Raw genomic sequence first — 21,856 nt, forward strand, 5'->3', positions numbered from 1 at the left:
TTTTGGTTAATGGTTGTCAGGCCATCGAAGCAAAATTAAAGTCTCTCTTCAAACATGTTTTAATATGTAAAATTACTCAACTTTGATTAACAAAATATTAATCACAGCAAAGGGGCTGGAAGCATATCTACTTTTCTCCACCAATGAGAAATTCTGGATCTGGCCTTGAGCCACGCAATAGTTCAATGTGGAATTCCTCAGACATAAGTTGACTGGATTGGTTCCTCAGGTATGTGATGTATGAAACCCTGGTTGTCTGAATGTCATTGGTACACTGCGGTTTCATGGTAGATAGGCTTAGCGGTGGCGTTGACTGCTCATGCCCCTTACAATATGTCTTGTAGCATATAAAAAAACATCATATGGATATGTTAACACGGTTAAAAACTTGATTTCATTGTAGGGGATCTTTAACCAAAACTGACATCCCTAAGGGTGACACAGCTATCCTTCCCCTGTCAGTTACTAATCAGCAAAGATACTCATTTGATGGCTATTTCTGACGGAGGTAATTTACCTGGCAGTCAGTCAAATCTAACCTTGTGTCATTTCTGAAAGGTGTATTGTCTCTTGTTCTGCTCAAACACAATAGCTAAATTGAAAATATGGCTGATCTTGAAGTAGTTAAATTACAGTATAATTATAAAAAGACCGCTTGGTCAGGATAGAGACCCCTATCCGTGGAGCTTTAGAGCAACCCCCCCAGTACATAATGTACCGTCATCTGGGACACAGCCAGTGAGAGAGAGAGTGATAAAGAGGCAGAGAGAAGAGGGAGTGTGTTCCAGGGAGGAGAGAGCGAACGGTGTGAGTGTGTGTGTGTGTGTGTGTGTGTGTGTGTGTGTGTGTGTGTGTGTGTGTGTGTGTGTGTGTGTGAGCAGCAGAGGTCATTTATATAACCGCAGTGATGAAACATCCATAATTTAGCCTCTTTAAAGTGTGAACAAGACGGAGCTCCTTTAGTTAGACAGCGGGGTACAAGGAAAGCCATTTACTGTGAGAAGAGAAGGCTGGAGAGAACACTCAACATCCTTTCAAACAACTTAGTAAAACTCTATTTTAAAGAGTTACTTTGGCAGTGACATCTTCCATCCTAATAACTAAACTATTGATTTTTGCTCTCTATCCATCCTGATGCCTTCAAGACTCGAGGCGAATCTGTGATTTTGTGAAATTGGACTATGTAAAGAAATCGACTTGACATGACCTTTTATTTTGATGGTTAAGTCACTTAATAAATTGCTGCTCAAAGAAAGAAGACGATTATGATTATCATTATTACATTAGGGGTTGAAACGAGTGACAGGTGTAACTCACATTGTTTCATATTGAAAGAAAAGGATTTTGTGTGCATCAATTACCCTCCTACCACTCTAATCCCCCCCTCTCTTACTGAAAACTCATTCACCCATTGCCATGGAAATGAGCTGCAGGGAGAAAAGGGCCCATCATCATCATCACTGCCATGTAGGGCAATGAGCCCTCCATCCTTTATTTCAGGATGGAGCCGCTTCTTGAGAGAACTCTCAACTTCACCATGGAAACAGACCCATAGTTCAGGGTGGGAGTGTGTTTTATAATCACCTCAAACCCCTTCACACACACACACACACACACACACACACACACACACACACACACACACACACACACACACACACACACACACACACACACACACACACACACACACACACACACACACACACACACACACACACACACACACACACACACACACACACACACACACACACACACACACACACACACACACACACACACACACACAGCTTCCCAGTATCTTCAATGAATACAGCGACCTTATTCAGCAGTGTGAGGCTGTCAAGTTAAGGACTTGGCCACTGCCCAAATGGATGAATATCAGTCTTGATTAAGTCTTTCAAAAAATACAATATTCGGATGAAATGTCACACTAATACATGTGACAAAGTGTTTTCCTTTTGGTCAAACTGGTGCTTAGCTTTTCCATCCGGTCAATAATTAAATTTGAAGTGCTGATACAGCCATAAAACCAAATGTATGTTAATTTAACCCACTTTCCCTCAAAAAACACAAGTCACAACTAGGACAGAAAAAGGAGCACTAGCCCTGTTTGTGACCACTATCAAGAAGGAATTGTAGAAAATGGAAGTAGGACACCACTGCTTGCCATCTCCCACAATAAGCAGTCACGTGGTGAACGGATAATGTAACAGTTATATTGGGATGTTGATGTTTTGATGCAACTCTACACACATCATTAATGGATTTTTGAAGTACTGCCAGAAAAACCTGCATTTCCACAATTTTGAGAGCTAAACAATTATGTTACCCGAGAGACAGCTCCATGCAAACAACCATCAACCACCATAAAGAAATGCTGGACATTTGCATAAGTTTGTTAACACAAAGTTGGATAAAGGCCAAATCTTTCACAGTCAAGGCTGAGCAAAGTGAACACCTATCGTGGGGGCCCAGACCGCCACAGGCTCCAAAATCTCAGGTTCACTGCACATCGATTGATTTCCTTATCTTGTGGCCCTGTCCTGTAGAGGGGTCCTGCATCACCTTTTGACTCTAATAACTTTACAAACACTAAAAACACTTGACCGAAAGGCCAAAAGCTGTCACTATTGCCAAATTTACTTAAATTTGATAGAAACATTTTGCACCTGCTTGCCTTTAAACGAGCTGTAGTAAAAAAAAAAAAAAAAAGTTTCACAGGGCTCTTACAGGTTGTTCCCAAAATGTGATGGTTTTTTCACAGACACAGTATTGGAGATTTTCGAAGTGTCAAAAAAAGACCATGGGGTGATTTTACACCAGAATTTAACTTTAAATCTCAAAATGATAGTCAGGAGAGTTTTGTTTCAACTATACGGTTTAATCAGTTATTCTTTGTCTTAATTGTGGTCACCAAACAACAAAACTTAACCGTCAACGTCTGGTAAGGATGATACAGTCTGTTTAGCCCCTGTCCTGTCTATCCTGCTATCTTTGATCACCTGTACTGTGTTCTAATGCAGCAGAATATAAAATTGTGATTGAAATGCGGTTCATAAAGATTAGTTTTTAACAAGACTCACAGTAACTCTTTCATTGTTGCTGAAAATTGGTCAAATCAATACTTTATAATTGTATAATTGTATAAAGTCTAAAAATAAACATAAATTACATATAAAGTAGTGCATTGTAGCAGGCCCCCTGTTATGTCTGTATGGTACACCCTTAAAAGAACAGACATGCATGCACATCACACATTCCTGCTGTGAGTCTCCCAGTGTTCCCATGACCCACACATAATATGCCAAGAAATATAGCACTGCACCAACAAAGAAGACTGTTGGCAGGAATACATGGATGTAAACAGTGCATGATTCAAATAATCAGCTTTGTAAATTTGCCCACACACAGGATGTAGCATACATTGTTGACGGTCATTGTTTTAGAGGACCCTGCTGTGTACATCATCTTCTCCCACATTTCCCTTTTTTGTCTCTGTCTGCAGTAAAGAGGCCAGGGGCATTTTTGAAAAAAAATCTGTGTTTGATCATGCATTTAGAAAAGGTTCAAATTGAGTGAATGGAAACAAAAAATAACTATACTAAGAGGAAGAATAATCAAAATATTTTTCCAGAGGTGAAGCTGGGAGGACAGTTGCTGCTAAAATAGAGGAGACAAAATGGAAGAAGAATCCTGTTTATTCCCTCTGGACACACGTGTCAGTTCAGCGTGTCAGGACCATTACAGTAGGGACAGACAGAGGGAGAAGTGAAAGGACGTAGAAACGAAAGAAAAACAAACACAGAAACAAGAAGACAGGGGTGCTCCATCAATAAAAGTTTTTGAAATTGATTCAGTGGCTCCAGAAGAGATCTATTTTTGGCAGGATGGAACATTTATCATCATGGGACACCAAAGCTATCAAAACCTGAAATACATCAAATACATTTTAATGCTGCTGTGGAGAAAAGGAAGCCTTCTTAAATGATGATAGATATTTAATTAAAAAAATATATAATATTGGACCATTTCTTGTGGGAAACCAAGGGCAAAAAGCAAGGATTGCAAGAGAATTTGTGTAAAGATGTTTATGTGGCTGAACTCACAAAATTGTTTATACTTTCATTCCAGCACAGCCTGCTTAACTGAATTAAAGTGAACAGAGGAGCTGACAGAAACACACACAGACACAGAAGCGTCTCTCTGACAGCTGCAGAGTAAGGTAACTAAAGAGAGGAATGGGGGGATGTGTAAGTGCTGAAGGCAGACCGCCACGTATTTGACTTATTGATTATGTGTGAAATCTCATCCACTCGACATGGCTGCAAGGTGTGTAGCATTAGTTATTTATAGCACGGCGTCCACTTTCACTCTTCAATGCTGCAACCGGGAATCTTTTATCAATGCTGTATCCACTGGCTCTTTCTTCTGTCAGTGCAGCTTACCCTCAGCTAAGTCTAACACAATAATGCCTTTTATCGGGGAGAAAAAGGTGATCGCATATTACATATTTATGGTGAATGCCCTGCACCAACCCTTACTTTCTGTGTTTTTGCCATTCAGGACTAAGGTCAACAAGCATGGAGCAAAGTGGCCCGGCGGTTAACGGGCCAAGACACACAAAATGTCAGAGGTTTGAATCCAGCTTGTGACCTTTGTTGAATGTCATATCCTCAGTGCATTCAATTTATCCAGATATTCTGCTGTTGTGTTCTTCAGTTAAAATGCATGCACGCGGGAGATTAAGAACACATGATCAGTTCTCCGTCTTAACTGACAGCTACATCTACAAATTAGTCAAAGTGATAATAAAAACTCCTGGATAGTTGTTTTATTTTGAGATAGTTTAGCACCGTGCGTATTTAAATGGTGACTTTACTATATGTGAGGGGGGATGACAACAAGGCAAACCCCTTGCTTTTTTTCCCGGTAGCCATGTTGACAGGTTGGAGCAGCCACACGGCCCACTTTGCTTTGCCCCGGGGCCACTTTTGCTAAATGACAGGATGCCAGGGGTCAGATAGCTTAGCCTGATCCTCTGAGGGAGGTTTTTTGCTAAGCTTTTGATGCTTTCTTAATGAACTTTGGTTAACATTCAATCGTCAAATTCCCAGTATGAATCAGTTTATTTTTATTCTGAATAAGAAAATGGTTGGAAGGCCACCTGGCATCCTATTGCTGCCCACATTTGGCCCACGAGCCGTAAGTTAGGTTTGACTGATACAGAGATTTGAGGCCTTGTCTATTTGCTTCTTTGACACCCACACAGTTCACAGCAAAAACAGTGAAATGATCTTTTGACAATCATACTGACACCATAAAAGCACTTTCACTACAATTTCATGTGTGTATATGTAGAATATGTCACAGACATGAACAAAATACAGATATTTAACTATTTGAAATCAACAGTCCCTGTTTATATTTAAAATTGAGCACATGTTTATTGAGAGTTTTCTGTCTAAAATAAATACTAATGACATTTCTAATGAAATTCAATGCTAACATTAACATTCTATTATTTATGGATTTTATTATAGGCAATTCAGGCAATTTTGGCCCAGTTTTTTAATAAATATATAAAAGGTATTTTCAAAAGACTGGCTGACTAGACCTCTTGTCTGGCTGAAGTTTGTGGGGCCACTTCGTCAACAAACTTAATGAATTTATAGCAATCATAGAGGTGAAAAGGGGATTTCCTACCACCAACATTTCAACGAGGGAATTGTTATAATTACAGCGGCAGGGCAATAAAGTGGTTGCCACCCACATGAGCATGTACAAATAAGGAACAGATAGGTAACTCCAAAGGTAACGGTTATTCAAGGTGGTTATTCAAGGTGGTTATTCAAGGCGGTTATTCAAGGCGGTTATTCAAGGCGGTTATTCAAGGCGGTTATTCAAGGCGGTTATTCAAGGCGGTTATTCAAGGCGTTTATTCAAGGCGTTTATTCAAGGCGTTTATTCAAGGCGGTTATTCAAGGCGTTTATTCAAGGCGGTTATTCAAGGCGGTTATTCAAGGCGGTTATTCAAGGCGGTAATTCAAGGCGGTTATTCAAGGCGTTTATTCAAGGCGGTTATTCAAGGCGGTTATTCAAGGCGGTTATTCAAGGCGGTTATTCAAGGCGGTTATTCAAGGCGGTTAGCAAGTGGCCGTGCGAAACAAACTTAAGTTGTCCTGCCCAACAGGTGCAACAAAACAGGAGAACCACAACACCATAGTCTCCACACTCCAAACTACTTTGTGACCTCCAACAGATATCTAAAGACAAGAGTGTTTCTAACTGTTCCAAAAGGCCACAAAGCAGGACAAAAACACAAGCGGGGGGGGGGTCTGACAGTTATCAGACAAAATAATTGAAAATACATGAGAGGACCATTGCTGTGTAGGCACTAGACTAAATATGCTAAATCTGGTTTCTGATGTATCCCCACATGGTAAATCCACTGGGGTTGTTTTAGTGCCGTTTGGTGCTTCTGATAGGTCCTTGCACTTTGTTGACTCAGAAGCATTTGCCCTCTTACTTCTTTCTCCTTTTTTTGTTGTACATTTGAAAGCCACAAAAGTGCATTGAGTATAATTGTTCCCCTATTCATGAAACCACCTTTTAGCTCTAAAGCTCTGTCGTTTTCACACAGGGTTTTATCAGTATGCCACTTTCAGGTTGCTGTTATTGTGATGGCAAGTGCACACTGCCATTCCTATTTTGTTTTGTTTATCTCTTACAGCGTGCAGCTACAGATAGATATCCCATAATGGTCCTGTGCAAATTCACAACTTTACTGGAATGTACCCAGATCAATAACTTAATTATTACACCGGATTATTCTAAAAGCAATAAGTCTACCGTCTACTCAAGTGAGAATATGATTTTCTAGTTTGTGTTTCAGCTACACAATGCTTTACTTCCCCTGTTTGTAATACACATTAAATCACAATTAGAAAGCCCAGTACATGACTGGACTCTTGAGTGGATTTAACCGTCGTCTGCTCACAGTTGTATCAGACAGGCCTGCCTGAAGCCACAAATGATGTATTAACTGCCAGATGGTATAATAGTCATCACAGCGTAACAAAATGTCTCTGTACCTGACTTAAATAAAACCTGACAGCATTAAACCTTTTCCTTATAGTGTCCCATATTATGCAACCTGCTATTATTATAATAGCAATCAAAAAATCTCATTACATCATCCACCATAATTGGATTAATTTACACATCTGACACATTAGGCAGTCGTGTGAATACCGTATGAAGTTGTTATATTGTCTGAGGGTTATTGGTAGGAGGGGTCTCTTGACTTACCCAGGCCCAGCAGGTCCACAGCCGGCTCTGTGCTTTCCTTAGGACTGGCTCTACACTCAGACTGCTGGGAAAGACAAAGAAAAAGGTCAAAAGAAATGATTTAGTAATGATTTAGCCACAGCTTCTACACGTCCTTGATTTTAAATTATTATAGATACTACAATAATGTGCAAGGATTTGAATTACTATTCAAGTTTTGATACAGAAAGTTAATGTCAACCTCTTAAACAGTAGTAATGTCACCCCCTGACCATATTTGTTAGCACAGCTACTGACTATAAACCCATTTCCATTGCAGATTTCATTCATAGTGATCAGATTTTGTAAAGAAGTTGTTTCATTGTTCGAGACATTAAGAATATCCTGCAATTTTTCCAATGAGTAGAAGTTTGGGGTGACAGATGTAAAGATTTTTTAAAAATCCATTATTCTGGATTTCAATAGAGTTTTCTTGTTTAAAGACCCTGTTGGGTTTTTAAAAGCATATAAATGCACATACTGTAGCATATGGGTGAGGAAGATCAGCCTTCTACCGTCTAAAAAACATTTCTTTCTTTCAAAATCAGACTCTGAGAAACTAATTCATGCATTTATAACAAGTAGACAAGAGTGCTGTGATGGTCAATTCACCTGCCTCAAAAAACCCAAGCTGTGCAGCAACACAAAATGCGGCAGGACGTCTTCTTACAGGAACTAAAAAGTAGCAGCTCCCGGAAGCAAGGTTGATGAAAGCGGTGACAGTGAACCAAAGCAGGTCAGCTGTGGTCCGTAGCAAAACAATGAGCTTAAAGAAGCTAAAAAGGTGTGTAAAGCTGAGCGGAACCTAGTATGTCCATTGAAAAATATCTGCTTGTTACTGTGAGCAAAATCTTTCACATTGCATGTAGTCATTTAATTCAATGGTGTAAACAAAATTATATTCATAGGTGCAGCCTTAACAAAGCACGGTACAAATCTTTAATAATATAATGGCTGGGGCTGCGGCCGTGGGTTCGACTCCGACCTGCAGCGCTTTGCTACATGTCTCCCTCTCTCTCTCACCCCATTTCCTGTCTGTCCTATCTAGGGAAGGCTTTAAAACTGCCAAAAAATAATCTTAAAAAAAAAAAAATATATATATATATATAACGGTGGGCTGTTACGACTGGGCTATGTCATTTTCAGCAAATGCTCCTAATTTCAGCTAATTGTGTAAATGAGACTTTAATGAGCATTGCAAATTAGCATAATTTATGCCCCAATATTAACATATATGGCTAGGGTCCTGGCCTCATATGCCTGGAAATGTTCATTAATGAAAATGGCACTACAGAGTAGAATTTAACTTTACGAGCTCCGAGAATAAAGTCCTAATTTCAGAGAACCACAAAGGAAATACTTTTCAGCAGCATCCGCAGTGGAATTAAAGGGCCTGCTAAAACTAAGGAATGGGATAAAATAACCTGTTAATGCCGTGTCACCAGAGGGATGTGCTGTCACTTACATAAAAAATAAATGGTTTAATTTGAAAATATATATTTTTTAAAACGTCTTTCCACAGGAAGGCTATCAATGAGTGCAACGGGAGGGGGTCAAGGGGAAGTCTCTGCCACAGAGATGGACCAGAGAGAACGTGTAATAATCAGTGATGCTGCACTATCAGGTATCGCAGTTTCATTTATAAAATGAAATCAGGTTTATCTCCCTCTGATCTAACTTATTTATTCTCCTCTGTCCGAATAAAAGGAGAAATATATTACAATTTGAATTGTCATTAAAAGAAAGAGTCCTTAAAATACACATGGCTCAAAAAATATTATGAAGTGGGATATATATGTATACTGTATATATATAAAAAAACAACTGATGTTTGGATAACAGCAAAAAACTGCACATAACTCCAACGGAAGGTCTGGGTTACTCTTGATTGTGTTTGTACCTAAGAGAACATTTTAAATATAACAAAATTTGTGAATGCAGCAAGTTCTCCTAAATCACAGGTACTGCTCCCTTAAGAATGAATCTGTTAGTACAAGTGGTGCTGGCATTAGGCCCACTGTGTCTTAGTGAGAAACACTAAATGAAAACTGTTTACAAGAAAACAAACCAGGAGCCTTTCATTTAGAGACAAAAAGAAGCTTCCACGCTCTGCTTCTGCATTCAAGTAGTAAGTAAATCAATTAGCTGACGGACAAAGAAATCAGCCAACGGGAAAAATGGTAGTCATCTAATCTTTTAAGTCATATCAATACAAATACCAAATATTTGCAAGTTACACCTTTTCAGCTATTTTTCAGTGTTATAATACCATAACAATGTTCTTTCTGAAATGCAATTATGTTCATTGAGAGTTTAAATTTAAAGAAAATTAGGGGAGTAGAATGGGAAAAATAGAAGTAGACGGGGAGGTAGTGGTTGAGAGAAAGAGGGAGATATTTAAAGTCAAAGAGTAGGGGAATGAGAGGAGGATGAAGAGGGGAGGATGCGGAAAGATAGAGTGATGGAGTGTTTGGAAAGAAAAATGCAGTGTGAGAAAGGGAGTATAAAAGGGTAACACGTGGGACATGGGAGATCTACAACGCTGGTAACAAACCCAATTTCCCCCACAACAAAAGATCGATGGATCACATTAAATTCAATGTCGTTCCAATCCAGGGCAATGAAAACAATTACCGTGTCCAAGGCTAATCAAGAATGCATTGGCTGCGAATTGATGTGTGTTGGGACTGCAGCAAAGCCTGAACAGCGGCCGCATTAATCGCAGGAGGAAGGTCGTTTGCGTATAGCAGGAAAAGGGCGGTTAGTGATGTGCACTCGCACAAGTAGTTACGGTTACAGTCAGAGGTAAAGGTGATTTCATGAGATAGTGTGGATTTTAGTACCATCCGACTACAAAACATTTCCTTGCTACATGGTTGATATTTGAATATCTATTTCCGTTTCATTTATCAACAAGATCAGATAAGATATTCCTTTATTAGTCCCGCAAAGGGGAAATTCCCTTTTTACAGCAGCAAAGTGGAAAGCACAATCAATAAGGAACAATAACTTGTAGAACATATAGAAAGATTATGAACAATACAAACACAGGGAAATATAACACATAAGAATAACAGAAGAATATATACAATATTTGTTAAAAATATTTAAAATTTACTCAAAGGCACAGTGGATAAGTAAAAGTATTGCACGATGTTATTTCAGTCAGAGACACGTGTGTCAAGGGATTTACCTTTTATAGAAAATGGTGTTAGATTTGGCGGGGGAAAGGCTTTTTAAGGAAACAAAGAATCAGCGAATTATAACACCAGAGTAATTCACAGATGCGTATTAGTTTGGTTAGATATAAACAGAGCTCTGGATGCTTGAGTAGACCTACAACCAATCAGAGCAACAAAACATGATCTACAACCTATCACAGCAACAAAATGGTGACCTACAACCAATCACAAGCAATGTAGCGCTGAGAGACACATGCAAGTTGAGGTGGTGCTTGGTTCAGCAGGAAAAAAGCTCCGTTATCAGCTTCTAATATGTCAGATTTACAGTACAGGAGGAAAAATCAGCAGCACTGCAACAGAATCTTGATTCATATTTTTTTGCAGTTTTCAAACCTTTATTATACAGGACAGACAGGAAATGGGGTGAGAGAAGGGGAGACCTTTAGCCTCTTTACATGGGGCGACTGCTCTAACCACTGTTCCACTGTCTGCCCCAGAATCTTGATTCATAATTGATCAGTGCTGCCTAGTTTGACAGTTGAGTTCAGTAGATACATTCAAGAATGACACTCCTATGTCAGTCATCTAAAATCGCCCCACGAGAGATAAACTGTTATAATTGGCCTGCCAAGGAACTGCTCAGCTGGAAATCTGTCCTAACAGGTATGTTCCAGAAGAAACATTAGCTTGTCCGATTCATCAGGTTCCCAGGCTAAATCACCTTGACAAATACATAAACATTAGATCGTAGAACATGTCCAGCACATGAGGATTTCGGGTTGGGGAGGTAGTAGCATTGACAAAGTACACAGTGAAAAAGTGTCACCGGCATGAATATGACTGAATATTACTAGTCAGCTGGCTAAGCAGCTGATAAATGATGTGTGTATGATAGAGCTGATGCTAATCAGCTGATGAAAGTGCAACTTCAGTTATCTGCTTGTCTTAATGCAATGCTCCCTTTCTAGTAGCATTTATTCATTAACAGGCAGTGTCACATTCTAGATTATGGATTCACATTTGGCGGGTTGCCTCTTCTTAAACACTCGAAAATCTGCAACACTGCTTTTGAAGCTAGGTTTGTGCCACATGATTGTGTTTGATGTTGTTTCATATATTTGACAAGAATTACACTTGGTAGGGAGTCACTGATCCATGTTTTTAGGGATTGTTGTGGCACTAAAAGCAAATACCTGGTCCAACATGGTGGAATGAATGTAATTGATAGAGATAAAACTGAATATTACAATAACTGTGATGAAAAACTGTATTTGATATAGTCTGTTACATCTTACAGATACCCAATCAGCACCAGTAAGGAAAATGAGGTAGATGCATCCTTAACCGTAAATGTAACCCTGAAATTTAAGGGAAACAAACAATTTTGTACATCAAAAACATCTTACAGTATAATAAAAACACAGTTCTCAAACAAAGACATATTTGTATCATTAACAGCCAAACAACCACAATACGAAATTATCCTCAGAAAAGCCCACACCTCCATTAAGAGTATTTGCACAGCGAGAGCAGCAAGAAAAACATTTTTTTTTTGGCATGCCTGTCCACTTGATTACAAACATTTCAGACCATGCAGTGTTTGGCTTGAGATTAATTGAGATTACATAGTCTTTTAGTGTTACAGCCCACACAGCTGCTTTGAGACAAAAAAGAAAGAAATAGGAAATGTTACTCTGCATAAAAAGCTTAAATCCTCCGCTGTGTGTTCAGAAGGATAGATAGAGACGCTGCCAATATTGTTCCTGAAACACTGGCAGACAAGTTGGGTTTTCCATTAGTTATCCGGGATGACACCAACTGATGCAGCTGAAAGACGGAGAGTGACAGACTGTGATTGGGTGTCAGGGTCAGTTGTGTTTGAAGAGAGAGAAAGTGAAATTGGAAAGGAGGCCAGAAATCGATAACTACCACCCCTCATCCCGCTCTACAGGTGAATAGAGTGTTTGGCAATGACTGTGATGCCAGTTTGAATGAAATCCACTGAGCAAACCAAACCCTTTGATGACTGCCGTCACATCAGATCGCTGTCAAATACACACCAGACAAAGCCACCAGCTGATGGCTGTCACACTGGATGTCTGAGTGGGGCCGAAGTCAGCTGTAAATTTGCATCGGATGCATCGGATCAGCACGCTGCGTCATACTGTGCAGCTTATCCCACCAACAAGTTTAGTTTCAAACAAACACCTACTTACTGTACATATGTAGGTGATCTGAGTAAGAGTCTAAAATACAATTTCAACTATCGAAGAAAAACACAGATTATGTCCAGGATATTTGACAAACTGAGCGCATGTACAGTATGTTTAGAGAGAGAGAAAGAGAGTGGGGAACAGAAGGTGGACAATTGCATGAAATGTTTCCTTAAATTAGTATTAACTTAGGATACTCTTTGACCCTGCTTTGCGTTGACTCTTGAAGCACTTTGACCCCCCCTTGACCCAATGTCCCTTTCATACAGACATCAGTTTGTGCTGTTAGAGTGGGTTGACAATGAATGGCAAGATTGGTGGTTCAATCTCTGGCTCTTCCTGTCCATTTGCCAGATAATGAACCCCAATGTGTGAATGGCTGAATATATACAAAGCGCTTTGTCAGCTAAGGTAGAAAATCACTTTAAAAAATGCAGTCCATTTAATATTTACATACCACACCCTGCAGAGATGAGTCACATTAAAAGCCTTCCAACAGCACAAAATCGTGAGAAGGATCAACAATTATATGATGAGCAATTTCCAATGTGTCTAGATGAAGTTAAAGGTCACAATGATCCAACACATGATGTTACAATAATGGTTGATTTATTTTTGAAATTCGTTTAAATGTATGTCACGACCAGCATGGAAACAAATGGAAAGGGACTCGTGAGGCAAAGAAGTAATCACCATTTGGAAGCTAGCTGCCAGAAATGTTAATGCTGTATATAAATATTCATTAGGTACATGAAACTGGACCTAAGGTCCTCCTAGTACCTGTGGCATCCTTATTACATCCAAGCATGAGATAATGCTATTATAAAAGAGCTTGACGAGACGATAAGCGGCACTTTGAAAACAGGCAGCAGCTTGTTTATCTGGAATTTATGCTTTTGCATGTGGCTCATGTTAAGTGGACAGGACAGTCTGCATTCTCAAAAAGAAAACAGCATACCAACATGCACACAGAGGCATGACATTTTGTTTTAGTAGATATCTACCACCATCAGCACCTGCACAACAAAATGGAAGTGGCTGTCAGCAAGCTGAATGACAATACAATAATGAGCAAATAATGTGGTTTTCATGGTGAAATTTAAAGGGCAGGCAAGAAATTACCCTGTGCTCAGTCTGAAATAAGGAGGATTTTCAACAGATATCCTCCATGAATATGGCATACAACAGAAACTTCAACACATTACTTCAATCGTTTGCTTTTATTGACTTCCAATTTATTCAAGAAAAGAATCTCTAGTTTTCATCCATAAGGCACTAAATGGATTGGCTGCAATACTAGGGTGCACACCTAGGTCCTGACAGTAGATTTTCTTCCATGGAACCTAAACTGTGAACTATACTATTTTTTAAAATCGAATCACAAACTTTGTATTTTAATTAAAACATCAGCTAAAACACAAATCCTGAAAATAACTTTGAAATTTACTTTTATCATTGTATTACTCTTATTTAAGAACATTTATGTTTTGCTTTACAAATCAAGTCATCATTGATATTGTATGTGTACTACTTGGATGTGACATTTTCAAATTATATAGTCTAACAATGATCTGTGACCTTGACGTACCAACTAGGAGTGTGAGTGACAGGGGGAGAGGCTAAAGTCTCTAATCATAAATTAGACAAAAATATGTCAGACAACTATGCCAGGAGGAGAGGGGTGACAGCTTGTGAGATGGACTTTCAGTCGGCAGCTGTAGCAACTCAAATTCAGCCAGCTAAAAAACCCCAGCACCGGATGTCACAGTAGACTGGTGGCCAGCAGCAGCACAGGGTCTAACTGAGATCACCAAACGTTCTGTTGACTGTGACCCTAACCCTTTCGACCCACTGTTGAAAAAAATTCCTGGAGGAAACACAGGCACACATAAAAACAACTGCAACCCCTTACAGAGAGGCTGGCAGCCGAATGAGACTCAGACTTACGCAACACAGAACCCCACTGTCCTCCTTCACACGTATGAGAGGCAGATGAAACAATTGTCTTATCCTCTGAGGAGAGGCAGAGCGAGGAGATGGAACACACAAAGAACAAACAAGACTTAAACAGGGAGAGGAAAAACAAATAGAGTGGAAGGAGACGAGTGAGAAATGAGGGCTGCAAAATTGGTTAGCAGCGAGAGTAGGAGTGTGGGAGAAATACAGAGGACAGGAAATAGAGGACGAATTGGAGAATGAGGAAGAATAAACATGAGCATGATTGAGGGAGACATAAGATAGACAGCTGCAGATAGTACAGCTAACAAGCAAGTCTGTAACAGCAGCAAAGGTAGTAGGAGCAAAGCGTAAATCAGTTGGATTGGTATCAGTCAAATGGTCAATAAAGTCTAGTTTCGTCTGTATTTGAATGAATTCATCATCATTCAGTAATGCTCTCTCTTTGATTACAGGCAACAAAGATGGGGAAAAATCAAATCTTAGCTACACCAACAACTGGTCACTCTCTTCCAAAATGCAAAATTCACCACTTGTGAATTGATAGAAATGAAATGAAACTCTTCGGGGAACACCATCAAAAAATGCATGCTTTCATTTGGTATCAAAAATTCTTGACATTTGGGGATTTCTGTAAGATCTGCATTTTTTTTCTATCTTTAGTGTGTAGCCCAGGGGGCATCCTTACTAGATGCCCGAACAACCTCAATTGGCTCCTTTCAACGCAAAGGAGCAGCGGCTTTACTCAGAGGTCCTCACGGATGGCTGAACTTCTCACCCTATCTCTAAGGGAGACTCCAGCCACCCTCCTGAGAAACCCATTTTGGCCGCTAGTACCCGCGACCTCGTTCTTTTTGTCATGACCCAGCTTTCATGACCATAGGTGAGGGTAAGAAATAAGATTGACTGGTAGATCGAGAGCTGATCCGATTCTCCTCCCAAACTTGCACTTCGTTCCCCTCACTCGTGAACAAGATCCCGAGGTACTTGAACTCCTTCAATTGGGGTAAGGGCTCTCATGCTCATGGCTCTCAGCAGTCCACTGATTTCCTGCTGAGAGCCATGGCCTCAGATTTAGAGGTGCTGATCCTCATCCCAGCTGTTCAGACTCGGCTGTGAACCGATCCAGTGAGTGCTGAAGGTCACTGACCGATGATACCTTCAGGACCACATCATATGCAAAAACAGAGACAAGATCCTCAGCCCATCGAACTGTAACCCCTCCCCACCACGACTACGCCTCGATATCCTGTCCCTGAAAATCCCAAACAGAAATTGAGACAAAGCGCACCCCTTGCGGAGGCCAACCCCCACAGGGAATGAATCTGACTTACTACAGAGGATCTGGACACAGCTCTCGCTTTGAGTGTATAGTGTACTGTGGTTGGGGGAAAAAAACGCAGAGTGACAGCACAGAGTCGCTAAATACAACACTATCCCCAAAGTAATCTCTGTCAAAAGGAACTGGACTTTATTTGTCTAGGAAGACGTTTCACCTCTCATCCAAGAGGCTTCATCAGTTCATGTATGCAACTGACCAGGCTGGGACTGGTCCAACTAACTGGTGTGGAGATACAGGTATTTAACTGTTGAGGATGTCACTGGAACCCTTTGTGCTTCATGTGCCAACGGCCGTCGTTGTAGTGACAGTCGTTGGTGGAAAGAAGGTTTCAACTTTGTTAGTGCTCTATTGAGTCTTAACACAACGCTAGTCATTGTTAACAAAGACAAAGTTGCTGGGGATCGGTAAAGTCTCCAGATCAGTTCAGAACAACTGAATGAAAAATTTGGAAAATGCTGCGCTGAATGTTTATTCTTCAAGATCGCTGATTCGCTCATTTGGCTGTTAATCAAAAAAGGATTCCGCCTCAGACAGCTCATCAATCATCATGCAGAAGCCAGGCGTCAGGGCCAGCCCACTGTTCCATGGACCGCCAGAGACGCTGAGCTTCCAATGGGCGGGACAAAGCCCAGCATTTATCCAATGAGCGTCTAGTTTCGCTGCAGCAGAACAACCCGCTCTACGCTTCCCCATTGAAGTCAGTAGAAGCTGAGCGTCCGACTGTGTAAAGTGCTGTGGAGCTGTGGGGATGAATGAGAAGGAAGTTACTCCGGTTCCCTTTGATAAGTAGCTGATTCTGAACAAAAGAGGAAGGCTTTCTAGTGCGTATTTAGTCAATGAAACTTACACACAGCAGTACAAATTTCACCACTTTTCTTTTTGTGACATTTAAGGGGAAGCTGAGCTTCCCTTGCTGTCTTAGAGCAATCACCACTGCACTGCAGTAAGTGCATTGTCTCATTGTCTCACTGCTGCCTTATTCACACTATAAAAAATAATTATAAAACTGCCACTTGCTGGATGATCCAATGATGCCTAAGACAGAACCGCAGTGGAGGAAAGAGAAAGAAAAAGAAGAGAATCGTGGAGTTCATCATGGAGGAAGGGAAGGATAAGGAGGTCAATCTGCGGGGAGAGGAGAGGAAAAAGAGCAGGAGGGAATTAGGAGGGGAGAGAAGAGTGTTAGATGTGGAGTGAGGGACACAGAAAGACGAAGAGCAAAGAAAAATGGGGAGGTGTGAAAGCAGGTGGACGATGATGAGAAAGACAGGTAAAAAAAGAAAAGATAAATGACAGGAGGAGATGGACGAATGGAAGAAGGGAGGGAGGAAAAGGAGAAAGAAATGGACGGTGCATAGAGTGAAGCTGTTGAAAATGCCTTATAAATACAGACTGAGTTATCCATATCATATAGTTGGCAGCACCCCAGTACCACCCGGAAACACACAGCAGAGTCAGCGTGTGTGAGTCAGAGGTGGTTAAGTGTGCCGGGCTACTTCAGTTCTGCACCATTCAACACAATCTGTCACTCAGCTGGTGGCACTGACTCTCTCTCTCTCTCTCTCTCTCTCTCTCTCTCTCTCTAACACACACACACACATCTAAAAGGTTTTGTCACAGTGAGGAGATCTTAAGCTGCCACACGCAAGCATCTCTTCCACACACTTACATTCATCTGACAGTCATGGAAAACCCCTTTCATTTTCACACACACACACACACACACACACACACACACACACACACACACACACACACACACACACACACACACACACACACACACACACACACACACACACACACACACACACACACACACACACACACACACACACACACACACACACACACACACACACACACACACACACACACACACACACACACACACACACACACACACACACGTAAAAAGGCATACAAATTCAAGTAAATAATATAAGACAACATCAGCAACCACAACCCAAACTCTCACACGTTGGTTGCAATCACACACAAAATCACATACTGCAAATGTATGCATCTACAGACACACAGACAGACACACACGCGCCCCCGATTTACATGTGAGCCGCTCGAGCGGCCGTTTATTAGGCTGCAAGCCTGTTTGTCAACACACACATTTACAGTGCCTGGAACTTTTAAGGTGGGGTGTTTTCTTTCATGTTTTACATAAGTTGAAGTTGTGAATAATATGGGCCACCTTAAATCAAACGGCAACTCTTCTGTATTTCTCACTTGGAGAAACAACGGAGTACTCTGTATCACTCATCATCTGACGATCGAAACCCATTCAGCGTGATACGTCATCTGGGGTCTCGTAAATCCCTCTGGGGCAAGGGCGTGCCCTGCAACTTTCCCAGCGGCCAAATTTTACCCTAATGGAAACGCGCTGTATGAGTTTAACAAGGAGCGAGCGCTGAGCACGACTACACAGAGGCCATCTTCTGCCCAAACCAGCCACACACACAGAGTCACACACACACACACACACACACACTGCAGTGGGAGTCATTTCCTCCGAGCTTCTACTGAATGTGCCTTATCTGGCCTATTTAGTTTTAACAACAAATTTAAATGGTAAATGGACTTGTACTTATATAGCGCCTTTCTAGTCATCTGACTACTCAAGGCGCTTCACAGTGTCTGTCACATTGATGGCAGTGAACATCTACATACCATCTAATCTGATCTAACCATTCACACCACATTTACACACCCATGCGCAGCACGGGGAGCAATTCGGGGTTCAGTGTCTTGCCCAAGGACACTTCGACATGTGGACCAGGGGGAGATGGGGATCGAACCCACTCTGCCACCAAGCCACAGGAGGTCTTGTTTAGATAATTCATCATTTTAACTTCATGATCAGCCTGCCAGTCTGTCCATCACAGCACTTTCAACGCGCACGGCAGGAATAAAATAGGAATCGGGTAGGATGCTGATGAGACGAGCAACACCACAGCCAGCAGAGGCAACAAGTAGCTTTATGTAGCTTTTTGTTAAATGTTAATTTCAGGCAAAATTGCATAGACGGATTAAAAAAGGTTCAGAAAGGTTATTTGGCCTAAGTTTTGGCTATTGGCTATGTTTTTTACATTGGGAAATACTTTGCTTGCACTGTTCAGTAACTTGCAAAATAGTTAAAGATCAATGGAAAAAATGTGATAAAACTGCGATTGTGATTTTACTGTAAAAATTGAGGTATGATATTTTTGCCATATCGCCCACCCCTGACAGAATGTGACGGGTGCTTTGAGTGCTTGTGGCATGTATGTGGAATAGAGTTGAGACAAACGGAGCTGCTAGCACGGATGTGGCTTATCCTGTCAAGCCAAATTGTCCAGTGCTTCGCAGATGGGCCAACCAGTCCCAGCTGATTACCGTACAGCACAGCAGATCTGCTCGGCTTTCTGGAATGCAGAGTACTGCCGTCGCCGGGGCAGCTGGAGCAGCACAGTTGCAGCACAAGGAACGGGCAGAACAGGATCTGTCCAAATCAAACACAAAGTAACTGTGGAACTCTATCCAAGGTATGACCAACATAAACACAAAAAGGAAGCCATTTTCTGCCCACAATGAAACCATACAAGCCATTGAACTGAACAATGTCTATCCAATGTCTATATGAAACTGATAAACACAGGGAATGTTGTGCAGTTATAGAGTGTAACGTAATGTGCATGAGGACAAATTTTTAATTGATCCACTCCCAGTTACAAAGGTTTTTAAAAAACCCACACACCAACAAAGTGGCAGGACCAGACAACATGTCTGCTTTTTTTCTAAAAACATTTAGAGGAACTCACACCAGCCTGGCATAGAATCTTTCAGCTTTCAATAGAGACACACGCAGTGCCAGAGCTCTGGAAAAAGTCTGTCATTATTCCAGTTCCTAAAAAAAACATGCCCCCAGGAGGACAATGATTATCGGCCCGTGGCTCTCACCTCCAATGTTATGAAACCACTGGAGAGACTCTTAATGACTGCTAATATTTGATTTTAGTTCAGCTTTTAATTCAATCCAGCCAAACATTCTTCCCCAAAAATGTGTTCGGTTAAATATAAACCCATTCTTAATCAAGTGGTATCACTCCTTTCTCATAAACATCTCACAACAAGTGAAGTGTGTCAGTTCATCCTTCTTGTGTACGATTTTTATAAATGACTGTCAGTTCCAAGCCAAGCCAAAACATTGTAAAGTTTTCTGATGGTACTGTAATACCTGGGTTGCTAATAAGTAATTCAAACTTGAATAGCAGTGTTGCCATGTATCCATGTTGTGGCGGCTGTGGACTGGTGTGATGTTAATCAGCTACACATGACTACTAACAAAACTGCTGAGATGCTGCTGGATCTCAGATCAATTGGAGAACAGAGTCCTGTGGCCATGCTTGGTCATGGTGGTAAAGACATTAAACAGGTTACCTCATAGAAATACTTGGGCGTGCGTACAAACAACAATGTCAGCTGGCAAAGACAAGCGTGTGTATTTTGGGTGGCAGTGGTCTAAGAATGTTTGTGTTTTCACGCTTTGTACATGTGAAACTACCCTTGTCCAGATCAAATTTCTCCGAAGGGAGACGAATAAAGAAACCTTGACCTTTGTGCTGCAGGCTCTTCTGTACTTTGCTGTAATAAATATCCTGCAGAGATGATAGGGGCACTATGGTGATCTTTGCAGCAGTCTTTACCACTGTACAGGTGTTTGTGTTCGATGATGGTGCTGCTCCCGTACCGCAAAGCAATGCAGCTCGAAAACTACCCGGCAGAGATGTATGTGAGAACGCTAATATCTGGTTCACTTGGACCTGGCATCAAACGGACTTCACCCTGTCAGCTTCCTAGTACAAAGTTGCAAAAATGTCTCCTTTACTTTGATTTGTAATTGATATGCTGCATTGTGAATTCTGATTGCTATTATTTATTCTATAGATTTTGTCCTTGTGTTCTGTTTGTGACTATGTGTTGTAACTCTGCTGCTGCCTGTCTTGGCCAGGTCTCCCTTGGAAAAGAGATTATTAATCTAAATGGGTTTCTCCCGGTTAAAAAAAGGTTGTAATAAAGTTGGCCTGTTGATGTTTTTATCATGCGGCTGATGTGTAACCGAAAAAAAGCAAACATCCAAAGGTAACTGAAGAGAAGACGAGATTCAGGAACTTCTGTAGGTAAGGGCCAATGCTTAAATAGTCATGTGTCAGTCAAAGTCAAATTCAAGGAACAACAAGAGACTTGCAATTAGAAACCAGCTATTAGGGGTGGTAAAAAATCGATTCACTCAAGTATCACAAATCTTTATGAATGACTTTTAAGATAAATGATTTAATGCCTGAATCGATTCAGTTGCTTTATTTTAATTTATGTGGAGGTAGGAGGAAGTTACTGCTTTTATTGTTGTAGTCTCTGAGTAACATATGATTTGTTATCTGCAGGATGCAACCAGCCCACTCACATTTTAAATCCAAAGTATGGTCAAAGGGTTTTTCAAAATAACTATTAAAGGCTTTTTACAAAAATTCATGGAAATTAGATTCATTGAATTCTATCTTCCTGTGTTCCTTATGAATTAAAAAGAAAATACCACTAAGATGTGAGGGAGTGGTCTTTATCCTTTGATTTTTTTTTTTGGTTCCTAAAAATGACTATATAATTACTTTGTACATTTTTATTGTACCTTGAAATAGCTACATCCCTGGATACCAATATGTTTACTCAATCAATTTAGAGATTTTCCAAAGTAAATGTCCATGTGTACGATTCAACTTTTCCCAAGGTCTAGTCTAGTGTTAAAATGTAAAAAGAAAAATTGCAATAGGTTGTAATATCAA

The 21,856-nt window shown here is 40.7% G+C and overlaps 1 protein-coding gene across 5 annotated transcripts in view; it reads right to left on the reverse strand.

The window, feature by feature from the left end:
- LOC310954189 (stromal membrane-associated protein 1-like) overlaps window positions 1-21,856 on the reverse strand; it is a 122,380-nt gene that overhangs the window by 35,033 nt on the left and 65,491 nt on the right. For 3 of the 5 annotated variants that reach the window (XM_083923538.1, XM_083923537.1, XM_083923535.1), the window contains one exon: window positions 7,315-7,378. In XM_083923538.1, the coding sequence (XP_083779664.1) occupies window positions 7,315-7,378 (64 nt within the window). The remainder of the gene's footprint in view (window positions 1-7,314; window positions 7,379-21,856) is intronic. The other 2 variants (XM_083923539.1, XM_083923536.1) reach the window with 1 other exon arrangement.

Source organism: Echiichthys vipera (genome assembly GCF_963691815.1).
Source record: "Echiichthys vipera genome assembly, chromosome: 11".
NCBI lineage: Eukaryota > Metazoa > Chordata > Actinopteri > Perciformes > Trachinidae > Echiichthys > Echiichthys vipera.